This window comes from Sceloporus occidentalis, unplaced genomic scaffold (genome assembly GCF_023333645.1).
Source record: "Sceloporus occidentalis isolate IW3139 unplaced genomic scaffold, rSceOcc1.0.p SCAF_4, whole genome shotgun sequence".
Taxonomy (NCBI): domain Eukaryota; kingdom Metazoa; phylum Chordata; class Lepidosauria; order Squamata; family Phrynosomatidae; genus Sceloporus; species Sceloporus occidentalis.
This window is the reverse complement of record NW_028316984.1, coordinates 42,467,240-42,489,755: the sequence shown is the minus strand read 5'-3', so window position 1 is coordinate 42,489,755 and position 22,516 is coordinate 42,467,240. Positions and strand designations below refer to the sequence as shown.

The window sequence follows — 22,516 nt, the reverse complement described above, 5'->3', positions numbered from 1 at the left end:
TGTCAACCCTTACTTTCAGTACAATTGCTTGTAACCATTTATAATTTAATGTCACCAGTACAAAACAACAGCTAACTGGCTTTTTGGTAGATTATGCAAGCCTCTTTCTGCTTGATCTTATGAAATGTTTCAAATACTTATCAATTTTTGCACAACTCTGACCAAATATTTCACAGGGCCAACACCTATAATATTTTATAAAGTCATTCTCAACTAGACATATGCTGAGTAGGACATGCAACATAGGCAAAACTACAGTGGACCCTTGTTATACGCTGGGGTTTCGTTCCAAGATCCCCCGTGGATAACAAAATCTGTGGATGCTCAAGTCCCATTAAATATAATGACATAGCAAAATGGTGTTCCTTATAAAAAACGGAAAATCAAGGTTTGATATTTAAAATTTATACTTTTTTGGAGCATTTTCAAACCGTGGATGCTTGAATCCGTGTATAAAAAATCAGTGTATAAGAAGGGCCGACTATATATCAATAAATCAAGCATTAGCCCCCATATTGAGCTTTATGTATTTATTCAAACTAAATACTTCTCATAAACATCCACCAATAAGTATCATTGAGCCCATACAGACAGGCCAAAATAAAGCTGCTTCGGGTCACTTTGGAGGTATGCTGTTGCATGTGTCCTAAGAGGCCAGAAGCCGTGCCAAAGCCACACTTAAGTACTAAGGAATGGGGCGCAGCTTTGATGCAGCTTCTGGCCTCTTAAGATGTGTGTGTCATTTAAACAGCATACCTCAAATGTGACCTGAATCAGCTTTATTTTGGCCTGTCTATATGTGCCCAATATTAGTTTTCAACCACACATTTTTAAAAGGAATAACCAAGAGAAGTGTGGTGATCTTCTCATTCAATTAATTCAAGTAAAGAAATAATATGCAAGCTATTGTTAAACCATGTTCAGCAGACTTCCTGAACTTACATTAAAAAGGAGAAGGTACCATTGTTCCATTTTTCTTTAAAGTTTTCCTTTTAAAAGCACTCATGCAGAGAAATGAAAAGTATGTCATTCCTTTGCACATTGCTAGATCATCACTATGCCATGTTAAACCTATCATTTTGTCCAGAAAGGCAATGTTTGGAATTTTTAGATGAACTTGTTCTAAATGTCGATATCTTACCTGTAATATCTGTGTTTGGCTCATTGATCCATTGATTTCATTTGAGAAGGACACCAGATGTTCAGGGAAAAAATTCTGTTAAATAAAAAAAATAATAACTGGGGAATTGAGTAGAAATTTCACAGAGTTAGTGTGGATTCTGATGACGTTTCTCTAAAAATAAATAAGTTTATTTATAGCTGCCTTTTTACTATGGCATCTTCCCCCAAACATAGGCAGGTTACAGACCGCCTATTTGGGGCAGGCTGTACCCGCCCCTTTCCCCGGTGTATCGGGGCCTCAGCTGCTAGAACAGCAGCCGCTGAGGCCCCGATCTGCCGCTTTTCAGGCTGCGGGGAAGCGGCAAAATGCCGCTTTCCCGCAGCCTGAAAAGGGGTGTCCTTGGGGCTTCAAGCCCCAAGGACACCCCGCGGCGGCGGGGAGGGGGAGAAAGGGGCCGCTTGGCCCCTTTCTCCCTTGCTTCGCTGGGCGCAGCCGTCTGAAGGCTGCGCCCAGTGAAGCAAAGCGGCGCCTCAAACCAGGAAGGAGCTCCAAAACGGAACTCCTTCCTGGTTTGCGCAAAGGGCGCCCTAGGCGCCCTGGCGCGGAGCGAGGACGTCATGTCCGCGCCGCCCCGTGTAGAGGTGGCGCGGCCGTGACGTCCTCATGACGGCGGCCGTCTGGAACGGCCGCCATCATTTTTTATGCACGGAGCGCATATTAGGGTTAGGGAGGTGCGGAAGCACCGCACCTCCCTAACCCTAGTACACGCTCCGCGCGTACTTTAATGGCGGTCTATAACCCGCCTTAGAAATGCTACTTTTTAATAATACAATTGAGACTTGGGGACCAAAGGGTAACGTTTCCAAGCTTGGCTATTTTCACACAAAACATATCAGCAGCCATTTTGCCTGAAATGAAAGCCTTATGGCATCTTTGCTTACATAAGACAAAACCCCAGAATAATTTGCCTTTGAGGAAAACATACAGATCCTGAAAAATTTAAAGAGAATGTTCATGGCAGAATACATGCATGCAGAAGGACTAAGGTTCAGTCTACATCATCTCTAGTTAAAAATGGGGAAGAGATGGAAAGCCATCCACACAACTGGGCAAGATGGACAAATAATCCAACCACAGAAAATTGAACCTAATGAAACAGAAAGAACACAAGGGAAACTCAGTAGAGTCAAAATTTCTCTGCCAATTCATTCACTGATATATATTTATATTTATATTATATTCTTACCTAGTGAGGCACAAGGCTGTCACATTGCAGGAATTAAATAGTTTGACACTCAAAGCTATGGAAGCCTGGGATTTGTAGTTTGGTGGAGCTCTCTGACAGGTAAGGCTAAACAGCTCACAAAAGGGCTTTATTTCTGTAGCCATGGACCTTAAGTGCCTAGGATTATATCCATATAAATTTAGGGTGAGGCAGGCAAAACTTTCTTGGCATTAGTCTGGTTTTCATTGGAGGGTGTAACTGATGTTTATCCACCCTTATGAGTGAGGTGGGTTAATTGAACCACATTAAGATACACAATCTCAGGGTTTCTGAAAGACGTACCTCAGGGTTTTTGAAGAACTCGTATTTGGCATAATTTTTTCTAAAATAAAATCGATTGCCATCTTCAATTCTCCATTTTGACTGAACCTCAATCATCATTTCATGGTCTTCTATTATTCTCTCTGTATAATAAAAGAAAAAGTAAATCTAACCACACTGGTATTAGCATACCTTGTGTTGCATTTCAGGAATTGATACATGTCACCCAACTTAAGAAGTGTAGCAGCTGCAAATGCCAATTTTCAAACGGTTAAAAGACAGCAATTAAACTGGCTGGTTCTACTCAGGAGAAGGGGAAAATTTGAGATCCTCATGATGGTTGGAAATCCAGTGCCTGGATCTCTATTTGGTACTCATGCATACATTATCATAATCTATATTAGGACTTAATTTGATGGTGCTTGAGGCAGCAACTCTACATCTACAGGATCTATGTAGAGCTGGGGTGATTCTGTACCTGAAAAGTGAACTGCTTGAGAACACCACACACACATACACACAAATTAAAAGTCTTTTGTCTATCTATTTGTTGCCCATTATGCTGTATTAATCCCTGTACATATTCACAGTGCCACCAAACTTGGTAAATTATCTAATGTGACCAAAGGAAAGATGGTACAGTGCGCCCGCATCATATGTGGGCACCTTTTACACGGCTCTCAGCTTACACTGAAAGCTGCACAACAGAACTAACACATCGTGCATCATGCATGAGCCCCATTATTTTCAATGGGGCTCGAGCATACATGCTATTTGCCTTATGCGAGGTGGTGGTGGTTCCAGAACAGATCCCCCACATAAGGCAAGGGCGTACTATAATAACTGTCTGTTAAGGTTCCTAGATCTCAAGGTCCAGACCCTCTTCTGTGGTCCTCAGATGAGATGAAAAAACCTTAGAGCAAAAGTGTCACTTTGAAAATTATATGTGTGTGTACATTTTCCACAGTATTATTTTTAATGAATTAAAATTGTAATAGATGTTTAATGGGACTGATGCTTAATAACAGGCCTCAACATACAGGCCAAAATAAAGCTGCTTTGGGTCACTTTGCAGGTATGCTGTTTAAATGATGCATACATCCTAAGAGGCCGGAAGCCACGCCAAAGCCACACTCCAGTCCTAAGGACTGGTGAACAGCTTTGGCAGATGTGTGTGTCATTTAAACAGCAAACCTCCAAAGTGATCCAAAGCAGCTTTATTTTGGCTTGTTTGTTCGGGCCCAACATCATCAAGGCATAACACCTCCAATTCTTGTGCCATACAAGATGTCATCCCTCGGTCTCAGGAATTGGCCCAGAAATTTCAGAGTCTGGAATAGCCTTGATTTGGCAATTCATCTGTCTGTGCTGCTCTAGAATACACACTTATATTTATTTATTTATTTATTTAGGTATTTATACCCCGCCCTTCAGCCCTAATGGCTCTCAGGGCGGCTTACAATTATTGTTTTTAATCAGACAGTTCCCTGCCTTCAGGCTTACAATCTAAAAGACACGAAACAAAAGGAGAAGGGAATGGTGGAGGGAAAGGGGATGAGGTCCAGTGGTTCTTCTCTCCCTCTGAGGCCTGGACCAAGGCAGATGGATTGGAGGCCCATTATTATCAAACTTAACATTTAGATGCAAGCTGATAAGCGGAGCACTTTTACGCAAGTTAACGTTTTGGCCTGTTTTGCAAAGAACTTGGCATGAAATGAATTTAAAGATTATTTAAAGTTTACTTTCATTCAAATACAGTTGATTTGCCTTACACAGGGGATCCGTTCCGGACCCCCCTGTGTAAGGCAAATTCCGCCTATGCTGGAGCCCCATTCACTTGAATGGGGCTCGTGCATGTGGTGGCATGACGGCACACACCACGGGCACGGTGCCCCATTCATCTGAATGGGATGTGCCACCCCTTGGACCCTGCGCGCTCCCCACGGCTTGAGCGCATAAGCTCAAAGTCACGTATAGCGTGCCTGCATATAACGCGGGCACACGGTAATAAACAATGGGTAATGCTGAACAAAATTCTCTATGTCTGTCCATAGAGAGAGGGGTGTGTGAGCTCCACAGGGGAAAAACTGATCTATAAATAAATGCATCTCACAGCCACAGCATCCCATAATATATTAGCCTCCGACATAGACTAATATCAAGAATCACTTAGTGCAAGGGTGGAGAACATGTAGCCTTCCCAGTATTGTTACACTGCAACTCCCATAATTACTAGTAGATAGCATACCCAATAGTGAGGGATAATGAAAACTGGAATCCAGCAACATCTGGAGGGTCACTACTTGCCCATCCCTGCTTTACTGTGTGACTCACCAACTGTTTTCAGAAAGTACCGTATATACTCGTGTACAAATTGACCTCATGTATAAGTCGAGGGAAGGTGTCAGGGTCAAAATCCTGGTTTTTGATATGACCCATGGATAAGTTGAGGGTAAAACTTAGGGGGCTATAAGGAAGGATGGAAAGGGGGAAATACCACTTCTGTCCCTCCTTCTCCTAACCTCGCCCAACTGATTCCCATCAGATAGAGATAGGAAGCAAGTGGATTTAAATGGAGAATTGTTTCCATGGGAAGCAAGGTCTTGCAAAATGGACTGAAGAGATGGTTTTAAATGGAGAATTATTTTTGTTTGTTTGTTTGTTGTGCAGAGGTTTTTCCATAGAAAGCCAGGTGTTGCAAAACGAACTAGAGAGAGAAGCAAGTGGATTTAAATGAGGAGGTTTTCCATGGGAAGTCAGGTCTTGCAAAATGGAGCAGAGAAAGAAGCAAGTGGATTTAAGTGTGGAGATTTTTCTCATGGGAAGCCAGGTCTTGTAAAACAAAGCAAAAGAGAAGCAAGTAGATTTAAACGGAGAGGTTTTTCCATAGGAAGCCAGGTCTTGCAAAACAGACCAGAGAGAGAAGCAAGTGGATTTACATGGAGAGATTTTTCCATAGAAGCCAGGTCTTGCAAAATGGAGCAGAGAGAGAAGCAAGTGGATTTAAATGGGGAGTTTTTCTGACAGGAAGCAAAGGCTTGCAAAACGGACTGGATAGGGAAGGAATTGGTGTTCAATGGACATTGGAGTATCAGGCTTGCTTGCTTTAGGACCCTTCTAAGCACTACTGATGTATTGACCCCTATATAAGTCTACCCAAGATTTTAGGGTCAATTTTGGGGCATTCATTTCTCGACTTATAGCCGAGTATATAAGGAATTATACACCCATGGCTTAGCTATACTTTCAAAGAAATGTTTTATACGTATTTTGTAGATTGTACGCCACTGGCAGGTTTCATTTTTATTGATTTGATCATTTGTATGTAAATTGCTGTGTACATTTACAGTGCAAAAAAAATAAACTATAATAATAATAAACTATAAATAATAATAATAATAATAAAAATAAGAGAAGTAGAAATACTGAAAGTTTAACACAAAAATGCTAACTTTTCAAAATGAGAAATGGTCTGTGCCATCTATGTTTTCAAAATGAGAAGTGGGCTGACATCCACTTTTTCATTTTTATTTGTCTGCATTTTTGGCAGTCGAAGAGAGCCCCATACCATAAAATTAACCCTTGACTTACTGCAGTTGCCCACCCTTGACACTAGGCTAACAAAGCAAGTCACCCTCAACAAGGCCTACAAATGATATTTTGGGGTATACAGCAAAAAGCTGTTCAGACACCCAGGAATTGCACACATATCCTCTCATATACCCTTGCTTACATAAATCCACACATCTGGAAGCTAAGATGGATCCATGGAAACCCCTCAGGTCCAAAAGATTTCTTTGATTTTAATGGTAGGGAAGGGATTGAAAACTCTAGTGAAACAGCCATGTCTCCAAATACACTTCTTTTGCAAACTTTAAAGAAAGCTTTCAAACTGATCTGACATTTAAGTATGGTTACATGGATGTCACTGTGACATTTATGGAAATGCCACCTTTTGCAGGCTTAGAAGGTGGGGAATGTAGGTTTTTTTTTTTAAAAAAATGTTTCATGACCGTCCCCAATAAACTATATTAACTCTTTAGCTGATTACATTACTGTTTACTCCAATTACATCTTGTAATTAGAGCTTAATTCTGCCATAATGAATTGGCAAAAAGAACACAGTCTAACAGTTTCTCCTCTGACAAAAAGCAAAATGCAGTATTTTTGTTAATCAAATGAAATCAATCAAAAATGCTAACAGTTTTTTCAAAAGCATCAAAGAACAATGACAGAATCTACACTCCTAATACAGAATCCAAGCCAAGTCTACACATGTTAGGACCTATCAAGGCAAACACTGCCATGCATGGTGGCCTGCCAGGGTCCTATTAGAGCACTTTTATTTTCCTTGCCTGCAGGTGACTATCAAACCATAGAATAATAGCTGTACACTGAATTCAGCTTGGTGAATTTTGTTTTGTGAGCTCCATATTTATGGAGTTTACTCAAAAAGATTCAACTGATACTTAATACCCAAATTACTGAGCATGCTCAGACCCAATTGGGTTAAGGTGAGAGAAGTCAATGTAAGATGTTTGTTTTATTTTAATATTTAATTTAACAAAGCTTGGGTTTTTCCTGAGCAAGCCAATTCTGCCTTTTGTTCTTACTATTTCCATTGCTATTAGCCACCCAAACTCACTACTAGAGGGAATAATTAACCTGGACCAGTATGTCAGATTTATCAACTTTGCTTACAATTTTTGTATTGAATTATAGGTCCTAAAATTAAAAAATTTAAAAAATTAAAACTGCTACAGCCAGTCAAACAGTGAGCACTCAAAAACATTGGCTTACTGAAATCCTGTACAGTACTTGAGACTCTTGCTATAGATTAATATCCATAAGTGAGAAACAACAGTGACACCCAGTGGACACTTCAAAGCCTCACACTTTTGAGCTAAAGCAAGGTTTAACAAGCATCCCTGGGTGAGCTGTAGTGTGCAAATATTAGGCAGATTTCTGTGATGTATCTCCACTGACTATTCATAAAATTGCCACCTACAAACTTCAGCCTCTAGAAGCCATATGTACTCTCACAAGTAGCATAGATTGAGAGTATTATCTTTCTGAGCAGTTTACTGAATTGTTAGACAGCCATCATGCCCTCTGTCATTTAGTTTGACAGTGAAGATCACCTAACAGATATATTCCAACATATAGATTATGCCCATTGGGTGGGATAGGATCAGGACCAAAGCATACTTCCATTTGCTGTACACAAAGTTACACAAATGTAGCAATTGGCTGGTATGTTATGCCAGTCAAATGTCTATTCTGTCAGGGTGCACAAAATGTAAAATGGACAATGCTGGGAATGGGATGGAAAATAAATTTTGCTTCATCAGAATCCTGTTTCCTTGTGGATTGGTTCTTTTGTTGATGTGTGCCTTCATGTCATTTCTGACTTAGAGTGACCCTATTGTGGGGTTTTCTTGGCAAGATTTGTTCAGAGGAGCTTTGCCATAGCCAAATGACTGTGACTTGCCCAAGGTGACCCAATGGGGTTCATGGCCAAGTGAGAAATCAAACCCTGGTTTCCAGTGTCATAGTCCAATGCTCAAACCACTATGCCATGCTGCCACAGCATAAAAATTTGTGATGTAAGTGGGGACAACAGTGGATTTAATTTGGTTCATCTTCTGATAGTAACTTCCCTCGAGGTCTATTGAACGTGTGTGGAAAATAACCATTGCTTTGATATAATCTATCCTCTGCATCCACTAACCATCATAATGATAAATAAAAACTTTTTTCCAGATAGAGCTGATTTTGATTATCTTCAATCTGGTTGATGAGCACAAGTGGATCAGGCTTCAGATTAAGACAAACTGTATTTAAGCAGACCTTTCTGCACAATCAAGAGCAAGGGTGGAAGAACACATGGCCTCATAGTTATGGCCAACAGGCATGGTTACCTGCCTCCTCTGTATGAAAAACAAATACCTGGCACAGATATTAATGTACTTAATCATAATAGCTAAGCATGACATGTTACCAGGATTATATGTATCCCTAGCCTTTGCCAGAATAACCAGTGGTGACGGATAATGGGAACTGCAATTTCTGGGGGCCCACATGCTCCCCATCCTTGATGCTAATGTCAAAATTTACAAGACACCTCCCAACATGGTGGCAAGCACCTCTTCCCAACACAGCTATTCCCTCTCTGGTGGAGAGCAGCAGGAGGGGGTGTGGATAAGCGCCCAGCTATGTTTTTGTTGCTGAATGCACAGTATGTGCCCCTTCCCTTTGCTCTCCATCCTTAAGAAATGTATTAAGAAATACAACAACCGCCTTGGGAGGTAACAGCTGTGGCTGAAAGTTGGGGTTCGGAAGGTGAGCAGGGGACAGGTACCATCATCCCACTTGATGAACTTTACAGTACCTCATCCTGCTTTAGGATCTGTTAAGCATTAAAATTAAAGGAGCACTGTTCTGGATCCAGTCTGTCACACCTAGCTAAGGCTGAACTGCACTCTCCACCATCATCTGGAGAACTCCATTTTGCCCTGGCAAAAATCACCTCTGAGTATTCCTTGCCTAAGACACCCCTAAGAAATTCATGGGGTCCCTACAAGTCATCAGGTGACTTGAAGACACTTACACACATATACAAAAACCAAAGGACAGTAACTAAGAGTCTAAGAAGTAGTCCTTTAGCACCACCATCTGGGAATGTTCAGCTAAACAGGGTTTCCTGATTAAGCATTTCTCTGCCAGCACAAGGCCAAATATGCTCTATCTTATCCCCTGCCTCCTGGGGCAGCCAAGGAGGTTAAGGACTGCACTGTAAGCACACTTTTGATTTTGTTTTGTTTGCAAAAAGTGTTCAGAACAACAATGATCAACAATGGGGATAATTTTAGAAGACTGATGTTAGGCACATTACAGCTGCACAGATTAGTGTGTTAAAAGCAGCTGGCACTGTATTACAGAGCCTCTGCCCAGGAGAAGAGAGCGATGTTCTAATAATTAACATGGTGTGTAAACACTTAACACATGCATTCATTATGAAAGCTGACATGTGATTATTGTTGAAAATAAAAGCACCATATTCAATTTACTATGATTCATAGGTTCAGACCTTTATTCATGAGCCACTGGAACAGCTGCTGGGTGTTAGTCAAAGAGTTTGGAACTGCTACAGTTATCATGAATTATTTATCCCTGAACTAGTAAAAAGAAAATGCATTTGTTCCCCATTTCCTACTGGCAGAGAAATCATTTACTTAATCAAATCCTGACAATGACTTAAAAAAACACTACATACATGGAAATCAACACATTTGTACAATTGTTTCTTTTGCTCTCTATATCAGGATGTTAAAGATTCTCCATGGACCTACCTAGAGTTTTGAGGTGGGAGGGAGGATGGATTCTGAAAGTATTATTTACTACCTAGTTCATATTAATATGACAGCTTTGTATCCAGCTGCAGCAGTGAAGTATTTATCTAGACTCCATCCCTTTTGTCTGTCAAGGTGATAGAAACAGGTTATGTATATGGTCTGTTGAATGGGGCTTGAGCATACATGGAATTCCCTTTACGCGGGAGGATCCGGAATGGATCCCCCCACATAAGGGAAGGGCCCATTGTACCTTAATACTTTTTCTCTGTCACTATGTTCAAGCCACAGAGTCAGCATGGTATAGTAGTTTGAGCTTTGGACTGCCACCCTGGGAGACCAAGATTTGAATCCCACCTTGGCCATGGAAATCCACTGGGTTAGGGCAAGTCATACTCTCTCAGCCTTAGAGTAAGGCAAAGGCAAAGCCCCTCTGAGCAAATCTTGCCATGAAAACCCCGCCATAAATTCACCTTAGAGTTGCCGTAAGTCAGAAATTACTTGAAGGCACACAACATCAACAATGTTCAAGCAACAATAGGCCCTATACATAGACACTTTTATTTGTTGTGACCAGATTGTGTGAGGCATACTTCCTCAACATGGGTCTCTTTCTCACTACACAACTATAGCACTATGATTTCACTTTAACTGCCCAAGAGTCCATTGATATTTCACGAGCATAATGCTATATTGCCCTTTAATTGTGTCACAGCTGCATTCCAGAATTCCACAGGATATTGCCGTAACAGCTGAACTGGAATATAGCACTGTGTCTGTGCAGTATGAATGGGCCCCTGGGACCGGTAGTTTTGTGAGGGCTTACAGCTCTCTGACAGAGAGCAAAAGGGCCCTGATGTCTTCCACATATTCAGGGATTTCCCTGAATATATGATGATATGACCATTCTTGGTTGGCTGAGATAAAAGAGGGCTGAAGCCAAAAAAGTAGAGAATATTGGGGGAGGGGGGGGAGTTGTTGTAAGGTTTACAGTATTTAGTGAGTGGGGATAAGGAATCCTTTTTTAAAGGGGGGGGGATGGAAATGAATAGGTGGGCATCCCATTCTAATTTTGATTTTTGGATGGGGCATTGGCGTAACCACCCAACATTTTACAGATCAAAACTGAGACACATGTGGCCAGTCAACATCAAAGGATAGTCAAGATAGCAATAGCTTTGGATGAGTTAACACAGACAACATAGGAGAGGCTGCAGCAATTTCCTTTTGCCTGAGCCCACTGGCAAGGGCGAGATTCTGACCGCCTCCTCTCTTCTATTAACTGAGTCCAAATAAATTTTGCACTCTGAATTCAGATTACAGCTACTGAGGTAAGCAGAGGACAAAGGAGAAAAATGGGAGGAGAAGCACAAAACTAGAGGATCATTCCAACTGGCAGAATAACACAGGTTGTGATTTGGATCTGCTCCGTCTTTGTAACCAATTTCAAACGATCCCTCATTCTCACTATAAAAGTGGATCTTTTTTTGCCACTTGAATTTATTTATTTATTTATTTTTGGGTCCCCATTTGCGCTGTTTCAAGCTGGGGATGGGGAAAGCTAGCGATAGAGCACAAGCCGGCAGGGGGAGAGAGCCAAGGCTGGGGACAGTGAGCAGGCACCAGGGAAGCCAAGCAGGGGAAGCCAAGTGGAGAACGAAGGAAGGCACTGGGGAAGCAAGCAAGGAAGCCAAGTGGGAAAGGAACGAAGGCACCGGGGGAACAGAGGAGGAGGATGAAGGGGAGGAGAGTGGTTTTTTAAAAATAAACTATAGAATTTTCGATTGATTGATTTTGCAACAATCTATCAATCACATATTCTATCAATTTATTTTTTTTAAAAAAAAAATACAAGTACTCAGGCAACACTGCAAGGGGGGGATGGTGGATCTGTCAAAATGTCGCCCCTGTGCCATTTGTCCCTCCTTGCCTTGCAAGTAGTTACAAAATCAAACAATCGCATATTCTATCAATCACATATTCTATCAATTTAATTAAAAAAAAACTAAAACACAACTACACAGGCAGCACTGCAAGGGGGGAAATGGTGGATCTGTCAAAGCGTCACCCCTCTGCCATTTGTCCTTCCCCTCAGAAAGAATGGATTCTCATCTGGCATTCCCACTGCTAGGAATCACGTCAGAACCGATTCTTCTCAAAAGTACCTCAAAATAACTGCTATTTAAAAAAAACCGGGCTTTTTGCATTTGCTCCGCTTTATTTCCCCTGGAATCGATCAAATGAGGATCAGGATTGATTTCCGGTGGGAACTAGGGGCATATAGCTCAAATCAGGATTTGGAGCTTTTCGTAGTGGAAATGACCCCAAGACATTTAAAAAGCAGTTGATAAAGTGGGGAAGTGAGAGGATTAACCAGGACTGTCCCTGCCAAAATGGGGCAGGTTTTTTTCCAAGCACTGGGGAGCAGTGAGTGATCATCTGGAGGGGGATATATAACACAAACAAACTTTTGAGTGTGTATGCAGCCCTTGGGCCTGCTTCTAAGAAAAGCTGTATCTTTGTGAGTACTAGAATAAGAGTGAGAAGCTAGACACTTCTGCTTCGGTAACTCCTTTATTGCCACACAAAACAATATCTCAAAATCCTTCAGTAAGGAGAAGAATCAAATGCCATCAGTCCTATTAGTGCCTGCCTGGTTGTTCAGTCCTACTGGCTCAGACCACCCTCACTCTTGGGAGATTGCTGCCAAGTCTCAATTACTCACCAGTCAGCCAGGGAGGAATACACTATCCCTGTCATTGCTCAGGCCTACCTGGTAGCCTCTCTTGGCTCCTCCTTCTGGTGCCCCTTTCCACATTTACAGGCAGACCTCTGTATCCACAGATTTTTATCCATTGATTTTTTATCTACAGCTTGAGCAAACCTCAATTTTGCCGTTTGTTATAAGGAACACCATTTTACTGTGCCTCTATATATAATAGGATTTGACCATTTTGGCATCCATGGGGGCTCCTGGAAACAAACCCCAATGGATGCCAAGGGTCTACTATACTGGCCAATTTGGGTGTTCCATTTTCTCCTCCCTTGCCTTTGTATCTGCCAAGTATGACAAGCGAAGCACTTTAGATTGCAAACAAGGCCCATAAGACAACAGTGCCTATACATGTCAAGCAAGGAAAACCAATCCAACTAATCCATCCAATTCTATAATAAAAGCTGGGGAAACCCCTAGGACAGGGATTCCCAACCTGTGCTCTGAGGAGCCCTTAGGGTGCCACACGCACTTCCCTGCTGTACTCCATTCCAGGAAAATGAAATAAAAATTGAATGAAGTTTTTAAAAAGAATATATATTTTATATATATTCCTAAACACAATTAACTTGTAAGACATAGGGTAAGCCTCCTAGGGGCTCTGCCATAACAATAAGGGCTCTACGAGTCTAAAAAGTTGGGAACCCCTGCTCTAGAGATGAAACACTTGACAACAGCTTTGGGGGGGGGGAGAGGAACCTTCATGGCCCAAGTCTCAATTTGTCCCCCCAGCTCCCCCTTTTGGTGCTTCTATCCACATCTAAGCCCCTTGACATAATGCAGTTTGCTTCTGTTTGCACTTGTTACTGCTGAAAGACTATCTCCCCATACAAACTTGCCAGGGTTCTATGGGCTTGTTCCCACTACGATCTAAAGCAAATTCCTGATTAGTTTATATGATCTTCGTTCCCATTTGAAAATGGTTCTAATCCTGGTGTGATCAGTTTCAATTGCAATGAAGGGAGGCAAATGCAAAAACAAAACAAAACAATCTTTCCTGACAGTAGTTCTTTGGTGGCTTTTTTGGAAAGAATTCTGGAGCATGTTCAACAAGTGGGAACGATGGACCTGAATTGCATCATTCTGGAAGGGAGGGACTAATGGCAGAGGGGTGTTTACCACCCCTCTTAAGTTTTTGGTAGATCCACCATTCATAGAAACATAGAGTTGGAAGAGACCACAAGGGCCATCCAGTCCAACCCCACCTGCCATGCAGGAAATCACAATCAAAGCATCCCCAACAGATGGCCATCCAGCCTCTGCTTGAAGACCTCCAATGAAGGAGACTCCACTATGCTCCGAGGAGTGTGTTCCCCTGTCAAACAGCCCTTCCTCCCCTCTCTCAGCACTGCTTGTGCTGCGACCTATGGGTGCATTGTTTTTAAAAAATAGAATTCATTGAAAATTCGATTCATTGATGTTGCAGCTAGCAAGTAGTTGCAAAACAAATGAATCGAATTTTCTATGAATTTATTTTTTTAAAAAATATCTATATTTGATCCAGGTATGGCAGGGAGGGAGAAAGACCCCCGCAGGTCTCCTAAAGACCCCTGCCATGCCTGGATTGGGTGATCCAGGAATGGCAGGGGTCTGGAGGGGACTCGTGAGGGTCTTCTCCCCCGCCATGACTGGATCAGGTGATCCAAGCATGCTAGGGGTCCAGAGGGGACCCATGGGGGCCTTTCTCCCCCCTATTATGCCTGGATCGGGTGGTCCAGGGATGGCAGGAGTCTGGAGGGGACCCATGGGCGTCTTCCTCCCCCTTGCCATGCCTTCTCCTACTTGCAGTTGCAATACCAATGAATCAATTTTTGATCAATTTATTTTTTAAAAAAAACTATCATTCCCCATCTGGACTGCCCAGGCTGCTGCTTACATCACTGATGATGCACAGATGACTGATAGTCATTTTGAAGCAGCACAAACTAGCAGGGATGACAATCGTGCTAAAAAAGAAGTGATTACAGAAAAGATTTGCTTTCGTAGTGGGAAAGATGGACCTTTTGGAATCACTTTACCAACACGAAGTGAAGGCTAATCCCAAACCGGTTTAAATATAAGTGAGAATGAGGCCTAAGATCTTCAGGGGAGGACTTTCTCTCAGTCCCGCCACCATCATAGACTCAATTGGTGAGGACACAAGAGAGCACATTCTCAGTGGCTGCTCCCACCCTTAAAACTCCCTTCCACAGGAGGGTAGGTTTGCCCCATCTTTGCTCTCCTTTCAACAGCAGGCAAAACTTTTTCTTTTCAAGCAGGCTTTTAATACATACTGGTAGTTGTGCATAGGGAGGCTTCTTATTGGGGTGTTGGTTTGGTAAGTTTTTTATGGTTTTATATATTTAACTTAGTATTTTTAAGGATTTTTTTTACTTTTTATATTAATGTGGTGTTTTAATTGTGTTTTAAAATTGTATTGATCATGATCTATAGAGAAAATATAGATTACAACAGGGACTGCAGTAAAAAAAATCAGAAGAAGACTAGAAATGGGAAAGGCTGCTATGAAAGAACTAGAAAAGATCCTAATGACTAAAGATACTTTCATACAAGTCACTGTATTCTCTATTACCATGTATGGATATGAGAGTTGGACAGTGAAGAAAGCGGCTAAGAAGAAAATCAATTCTTTTGAGATGTGGTGCTAGAGATGAGTGCTGAGGCTACCGTGGACTGCCAAAAAGACAAAAAATAGGTCCTAGAACAGAGCAAGTCAGACATTTCTTTGGAAGTTAAGATGACTAAACTGATGCTGACATACTCTGGCCATACCACAAAAAGGCACAACTCTTTGGAAAAAACAATAATGCTAGGAAAGCTAGAGAGAAGTAGAAAGAGATGAAGGCCACATGTTAGATTGTTGGACTTTATTAAGGTGATCACAGGTATTAATTTGCAAGGCCGGAGCACAGACATGGAGAACAGGGTGTTTGGAGGTGTCTCATCCACAGGGGCACTATGGGTCAGGATTGACTCAAAGGCTATTAACAATATCAACATGATCTACACTATTTGAAAAACCCTGTATGAACCTGCTATATGAACTCTAAGATCTACAAGGGAAGACTTTCTCTTAGTCTCCCACCACCATCACAGTCTCACTTAGTGAGGACACAAGAGAGAGCCTTCTCCATGGCTGCTCCCACCCTTTGCAACTCCCTTCCATGGGAAGTTAGGCTGCCCCCCTCCCTGCTTTCTTTTCACTGGCAGGCAAAGACATTTTTGTTGAAGCAGGCTTTTCTATTGGGTGTGTGTTCTGTTTTTTTTTTTTTTTTTTAACTTTTGTATGTTTAATGTAATGTTATACTTTTAAACCAATTTTAGCTGTAAGCAACCTTGGGTCCCCTTCTGGGACAAAAGCAGCACAGAAATAAAATAAATAAATAAAATAATCATGTTATTCTCCCAAACTTTTGAAAGTATAAGTAATGCATGAAAGGATTAAATGCCAGTATTAGATCAGAGGCTCACAGCATTTAAATTTTTATCTATCATACTACACATAAGCAATCAACCTAACTCTAAGCAGCAGCTCCTTTATGCCTAGGCAATCGTTACAAATGTAGCACAAGCTTTCACAGTTCTCTGGCTTTCATGCTTCTTTCTTTATTCAACACAGCTTCAGAACTTTACAACTAAAATGCAGCCAGCATAGCAGAGTTTGATCCAGGCTTTTAGAAGTTCAACAGCTGTAGCTCTGAATTCCACCACTGCAGTTAGCGAACTTTAAAATCAAATTGCACTGGGATAATTTATGACCCTATAAGGGTATGCTGACAAGTCTCCTTCAGAAGAACAAAATGTAATTTAGAAGACAGACATCTACTATCTGCACAGAAATATGCAGTAAGATAAACACTCCTGTAAATGCAGCAACAGTCAACAATGCTCTTGTAGCAATATTTTGGCTGGCTACGCAGCCCAGGGTCAAAGTAAAGGAAACTATATATAAATTATGGGAGTGGTGTTTTTTAAATATACACATTGATTACAAAAAGAAACCTCAGAAAATGTTGTATCTTATGATCCATTGTGAGAAACAAAAAGAAGAGAGGATCCTTGTGCCATACGTGGCCATACTATTAGAGTATGAGGGCATAGTGCAGTAAACAAAAGCAGTGGAAATGAACCTTGCCAAGGCCTGGTATGAATCAGGTATGAACAGGAGTGAGTGCACTGAAGCAGAATGAAGACATTAACTGGAATAATACACATCTTTATTTTTGCTGTTCTAAATGTTATGTGTCTTCAAAGTTACAACTCTCTCAGATTTCTTGGCAAAATTTATTTAGAAATGCTTTGCCACTGCCTTCCTCTTAGGCAGAGAGTGTGACTTGCCCAAGGTCATCCAGTGTGTTTTCATGGCTGAGTGGAGATTTGAACCCAGTCTTCCTGAATCTTAGTCCAACACTCGCATGATTACGGCCTGATTCAGACTAGCGCTTTGCGCTGGCTTGGTCATGTACTAGGTTTGTCCGGGGGGTGGGGGGGTGGAGTGTTCGCACGCCCCGCAACCCTAGTACATGGTGGTGGCGTCATCATGGCGGCCTCCCATCTACACCTTGTCCCTATCCAGGAACCATGTCCGTCAAACTTCCTATATTGAGTGTATTTACCTGACCCTGAAGGCCAGTGACAGTCTAGGGATTCTGTTGGTCTATCGGCCACCCCGTGCGCTAACAGACTCCCTTAACGAGCTGACACAGTCGGTCTCGGAGCTAGTGCTGGAATCCCCCAGGCTCTTGGTCCTGGGGGATCTCAACATTCCCTTCGTGGCCAACCAGATTCCATCTGGTGCAGCTCGGGAATTCATGGATACCATGACAGCCATGGGCCTGTCACAACTGGTCTCGGGGCCTACGCATTCGGCGGGTAATACACTTGATATGGTTTTTTGTACGGACATGGAAATTCCGTGGGTGGAAATAATCAATATTTCCGCCCTGTCATGGATGGATCATTTCCTGGTGGAGACAAAAATCAAGGCATCTACCCAGATCCCTCCCAGGGGTGGCGGACCCATTAGAATGGTCCACCCTCGAAGGCTGATGGAACCCAAAAGGTTCCAGGAAGCCCTAGAGGGGTATATGGTTGGGAATGACGGCGATTCTGTTGACGCCCTGGCTAACATCTGGGACACTGATCTCTCCAGGGCTATACACAGTATCACTCCCAAGCGCCCTCTTAGGCCTGCTTCCAAAAAGAAGCCCTGGTACACGGAAGATCTCCGGGCAAGGAAGTGGGTGCTGCGACGGCTAGAGCGTGACTGACGGGCACACCAGCGCTTATCCGACAAGGCTCTCCTAGATCGTCTTTTGGAGGACTATGGAGAGGCGATAAATGCAGCAAAGAACTCGTTCTTTGGTGCACGTATCGCGTCCGCGGAGTCGCGTCCAGCAGAGCTGTTCAGGGTAGTGAGGGAGCTTACTCAGCTCCCCCCTGCCCTGAACCCTATTTTAGAACCATCTAAGGCCTGCTGTGACCAATTTAACAACCTCTTCGCGGATAAAACCTCTCGGATAAGGGAAAGTCTCGACACCAGTATTAGTGCAGAAACCAGAGTAGAGGTATCCAGAACTTCCGTGGACTCGATTATACTGGATCACTTTGAGTCTGTAGATACCGATGATGTGGACAAGATCCTTAGAAGTGTTAGGAAGACAACTTGCTCCCTCGATCCCTGTCCCTCATGGCTAGCAGCTCAGGGGGGAACAGTAGTAACTTCCATGTTACACCGTATAATTAATACATCATTGAGGGATGGGCAATTTCCATCTAGCTTGAAATTGGCCATTGTAAAACCCTTGCTAAAAAAGCCCTCCCTTGACCCCCTGATGCATAACAATTATTGGCCAGTATCGCTATTGCCATTTTTGGGGAAGGTGATTGAGAGGGCAGTTGCAATCCAGCTTCAATCGATCTTGGATGAAACGGATTATCTAGACCCATTTCAAACCGGCTTTCGGGCGGGTTACGGGGTTGAGACTGCTATGGTCTCCCTGGTCGATGATCTCCGTCTGGGCATGGACAGGGGTAGCGTGTCCCTGTTAGTGCTCTTGGACATCTCAGCGGCTTTCGATACCATTGACCATGGTATCCTTCTGGAGCGCCTAGTGGAGCTGGGAATCGGAGGCACTGCGCTCCAGTGGTTCCGATCCTATCTCTCTGGGAGGTTCCAGATGGTGCAGCTGGGGGACGTGTGCTCCGACAAGAGGGCCCTTACATCTGGGGTCCCTCAAGGAGCCATTCTGTCCCCCATGCTTTTTAACATTTACATGAAACCGCTGGGAGAGATCATCCGGAGGCATGGGGCGCGGGGTTATCAGTACACTGATGACACCCAAATAGTCTTCTCTATGTCTCCGAGTGATTCAGTGACCAAGGATGGCATCTCTCCTCTCGTTGCCTGTCTGGAGTCGGTAATGGGCTGGATGAGGGGAAACAGACTCAGCCTGAATCCAGAGAAAACGGAAGTACTCGTGATAGGTTCCCCTGGCCTGGGGATGGCGGTGGTTCCACCTGTTCTGAATGGGATCACGCTTCCCGTGAAGGACTCAGTACGCAGTCTGGGGGTGCTCCTTGATTCGTCGCTCCACCTTACATCTCAGGTGGATGCGACGGTCAGGAGCACCTGTTATCAGCTTAGGCTGATACGCCAGCTGCGACCCTACCTGGGCCGGGGGGACCTTGAAACGGTAGTACATGCTCTGGTAACCTCTCGATTGGATTTCTGCAATGCGCTCTACATGGGGCAACCCTTGTACCATACCCGGAAGCTGCAATTGGTGCAGAATATGGCGGCAAGACTGGTCACTAATACACCTAGGACCAGCCACATAACATCGGTCCTTAAAGACCTTCACTGGCTGCCTATTCGCTTCCAGGCACAATACAAGGTGTTGGTTATTACCTATAAAGCCCTAAATGGCTTGGGCCCAGGGTACTTGGAGGACCGCCTCTCTCCATACAATCCGCCCCGCACACTCAGATCAACCGGGAAGCAATCATTAAAACCGGGAAGCAATCATTAAGAGTTCCGGAGGTCAGATTAGTTACTACCACCAGGAGGGCCTTCTCTATCTCGGCCCCCAATCTCTGGAACTCGCTTCCCGATGAGCTCCGCTCGGCCACCTCACTGAACCAATTTAAGAAGGGGTTAAAAACACACCTCTTCGAGCAGGCATACCCCTGACTCCTGACTCCCAATGTGCCCCCCCCCCGTCAGCACTGTTGAGCTGGCACGAGATGTGGTTTTATTGCTGTAGTTGGTGTTCTGATGTTTTATATGATGTTTTGTATTTTGATGGTTTTAGATTGTATTTGCACATGTTGTTAACCGCTTTGATTTTTAGAAAAGCGGTATATAAATAAAAATTTTATTATTATTTATTATTTACACGGGGGCTGTCATGATTATGTCACACACACACTGCATCCAAACGGCACGGCACGTGTGTGACGTTTCTGCGCCATCCCAGTCCGCTTATGGCAGCCTGGGCGCAGCGTGGGAAGGACCTCCAAAACGGAGCTCCTTTTGGGAGCTGCATCATTCCCGCACCAACCAAACGGCTGTGGGAACAATACCAGGGAGAAAGGGCCCGGGTGGTCCCTTCCTCCCATGGCTCTGGCTCCCGGGTTGTCCAGGGGCATAAAGCCCTAACGACACCCCTTTTCTGCGCCATGGAGAAGCAGCATTTTGCCACTTCTCCATGATCTGGAAAAACTCTGGATTGGGGCCGCAGGGCTGCTGGTGAGACTGCCCTGCCCCCAACACATAGATAAAAGGGGTGGCTACAGGCCACCCAAAAGGGGTGGTGTGTACTGCGCCTACATTGCACTTACTCACTATATCACATCAACAGGACCAGAAAATCCTGCTTACATCTTTCATGTAAATAGTCTGCCCCGCACTCTCAGAACATCAAGAAAAAATTTATTAGTACTCCCTAAGGTGAGACTAACAGCAACCCACCAGAGAGCATTTTCATCAGCTGCACCAATGTACTGGAAAAAACTTCCAGAAGAGCTTCATACGATCCCTACATTGGACGCCTTCAAAAAGGCTTTAAAGACCTACCTCTTCCAATTAGCATTTCCTTCGGACTCCTCATAGAGACTGTCTCCCCTGAAATGAATGATTAACCACAACTGATAGATTCCTTGCCTGTTTTATTGTGTGCATGTTTTATCGATGTTCAATTTTATTGATATATACATTGAGATGAAGCTTTTATGATGTAAAAGTTTTAAATGATTCTGTGAACCGCTTTGATCGCTTCGGAAGAGCGATATATAAATAAAGCATATTATTATTATTATTATTATTATTATATAAATACAGCATGCACCCATGCACACATACACGGAGCCATTATTAGAGACAGTTCTTCAGCTTCAACACCAATCCTGGTGGGAGTGGTGAGTGGTCCAGTAAAAGAAGAAACCTGCCACAGACACTCACAGTTCCTCTGTTCAGGAGAATTTTCCAGAGGTGCGCAGAGATTAGGAGATGTGGTGACTGATTCATTATGCACAGTGGGGACAACTGGATTCATTCAGAGAATGAAAATTACTGGCCTCAGTGATTATGTAAGTTGTCATGCTACAAGTGGATTATACTCTACACACACACACACAAAGAGGGAGAAGGAAGGTGATAGCTTTCAGGTGGGAGTGGAGGTTTTAAAGAAGAGAAGGACTAGCATGTCCCTCTGAAACTTTTTAGTTGAGTGACCAAGAGAAAGAGCTCATAAACGTCAGTCATGAAATGTCACTTTTGCCTTCCTTGTTGTCTCAGTATGAGAACTATATACATTTACTGCTGCTATTACCATAACTTACCTGATTCAACTTTTGCACCCACACAACCTACTTGATCCCACCCATCTCTGAGTAATAATAAATAATAATAATAAAATTTTTATTTATATGCCGCCCTTCCTACGATCAGGGCAGCTTACAGCAAAATAAAATGTACAAAAATACATAGTTACATGGTTAAAAACAAACAACAAACAAAAACCCCATAGCCCAACCTCTTGGCCACGGAAGAGGAGGGAGGCCCACAGGATATTTATTCGGGGAATGCCTGTTGGAATAGGAAGGTTTTAAGATCCTTCCTAAATTGGGCCAGGGTAGTAGACGAGCGGAGCTCTGCGGGCAGCGCATTCCAAAGGGCTGGGGCAGCTATGGAGAACGTCCTCCGAGTAGTGGAGGCCAACCTAGCCCCAGACACCTTCAGCAGCTGCTGCCCAGACGTTCTGAGGGTGCGAGGCGGAATGTACGGGGAGAGGCGGTCCTTTAGGTATCCTGGGCCCAAGCCATTTAGGGCTTTATAGGTAATTACCAACACCTTATATTGGGCTCGGAAGCGAATGGGCAGCCAATGGAGATCTTTTAGAACCGGTGTTATATGGCTGGTCCTGGGAGCACCAGTGACCAGCCGGGCTGCCATGTTCTGCACCATTTGCAGCTTCCGAGTTTGGTATAAGGGTTGCCCCATGTAGAGTACATTGCAGAAATCCAATCTTGAAGTTACCAGAGCGTGTACAACCGTTTCTAGGTCCCTCTGGGCCAGGTATAGGCGCAGCTGGCGAATCAGCCGAAGCTGATAACAGGTGCTCTTGACCGTCGCACTCACCTGAGCAGTCAGGTGAAGCGACAAGTCCAGAAGCACCCCCAGACTGCGCACGGAGTCCTTCACAGGGAGCGTGACCCCGTTC

At 43.4% G+C, this 22,516-nt stretch overlaps 1 protein-coding gene across 1 annotated transcript in view; it reads right to left on the bottom strand.

The window, feature by feature from the left end:
- GRB14 (growth factor receptor bound protein 14) overlaps positions 1-22,516 on the bottom strand; it is a 50,641-nt gene that overhangs the window by 16,313 nt on the left and 11,812 nt on the right. The window contains exons 3-4 of the mRNA XM_089523305.1: positions 2,691-2,812; positions 1,142-1,216 (exon numbers count right to left, since the gene is read on the bottom strand). Of these exons, the coding sequence (XP_089379431.1) occupies positions 1,142-1,216; positions 2,691-2,812 (197 nt within the window). The remainder of the gene's footprint in view (positions 1-1,141; positions 1,217-2,690; positions 2,813-22,516) is intronic.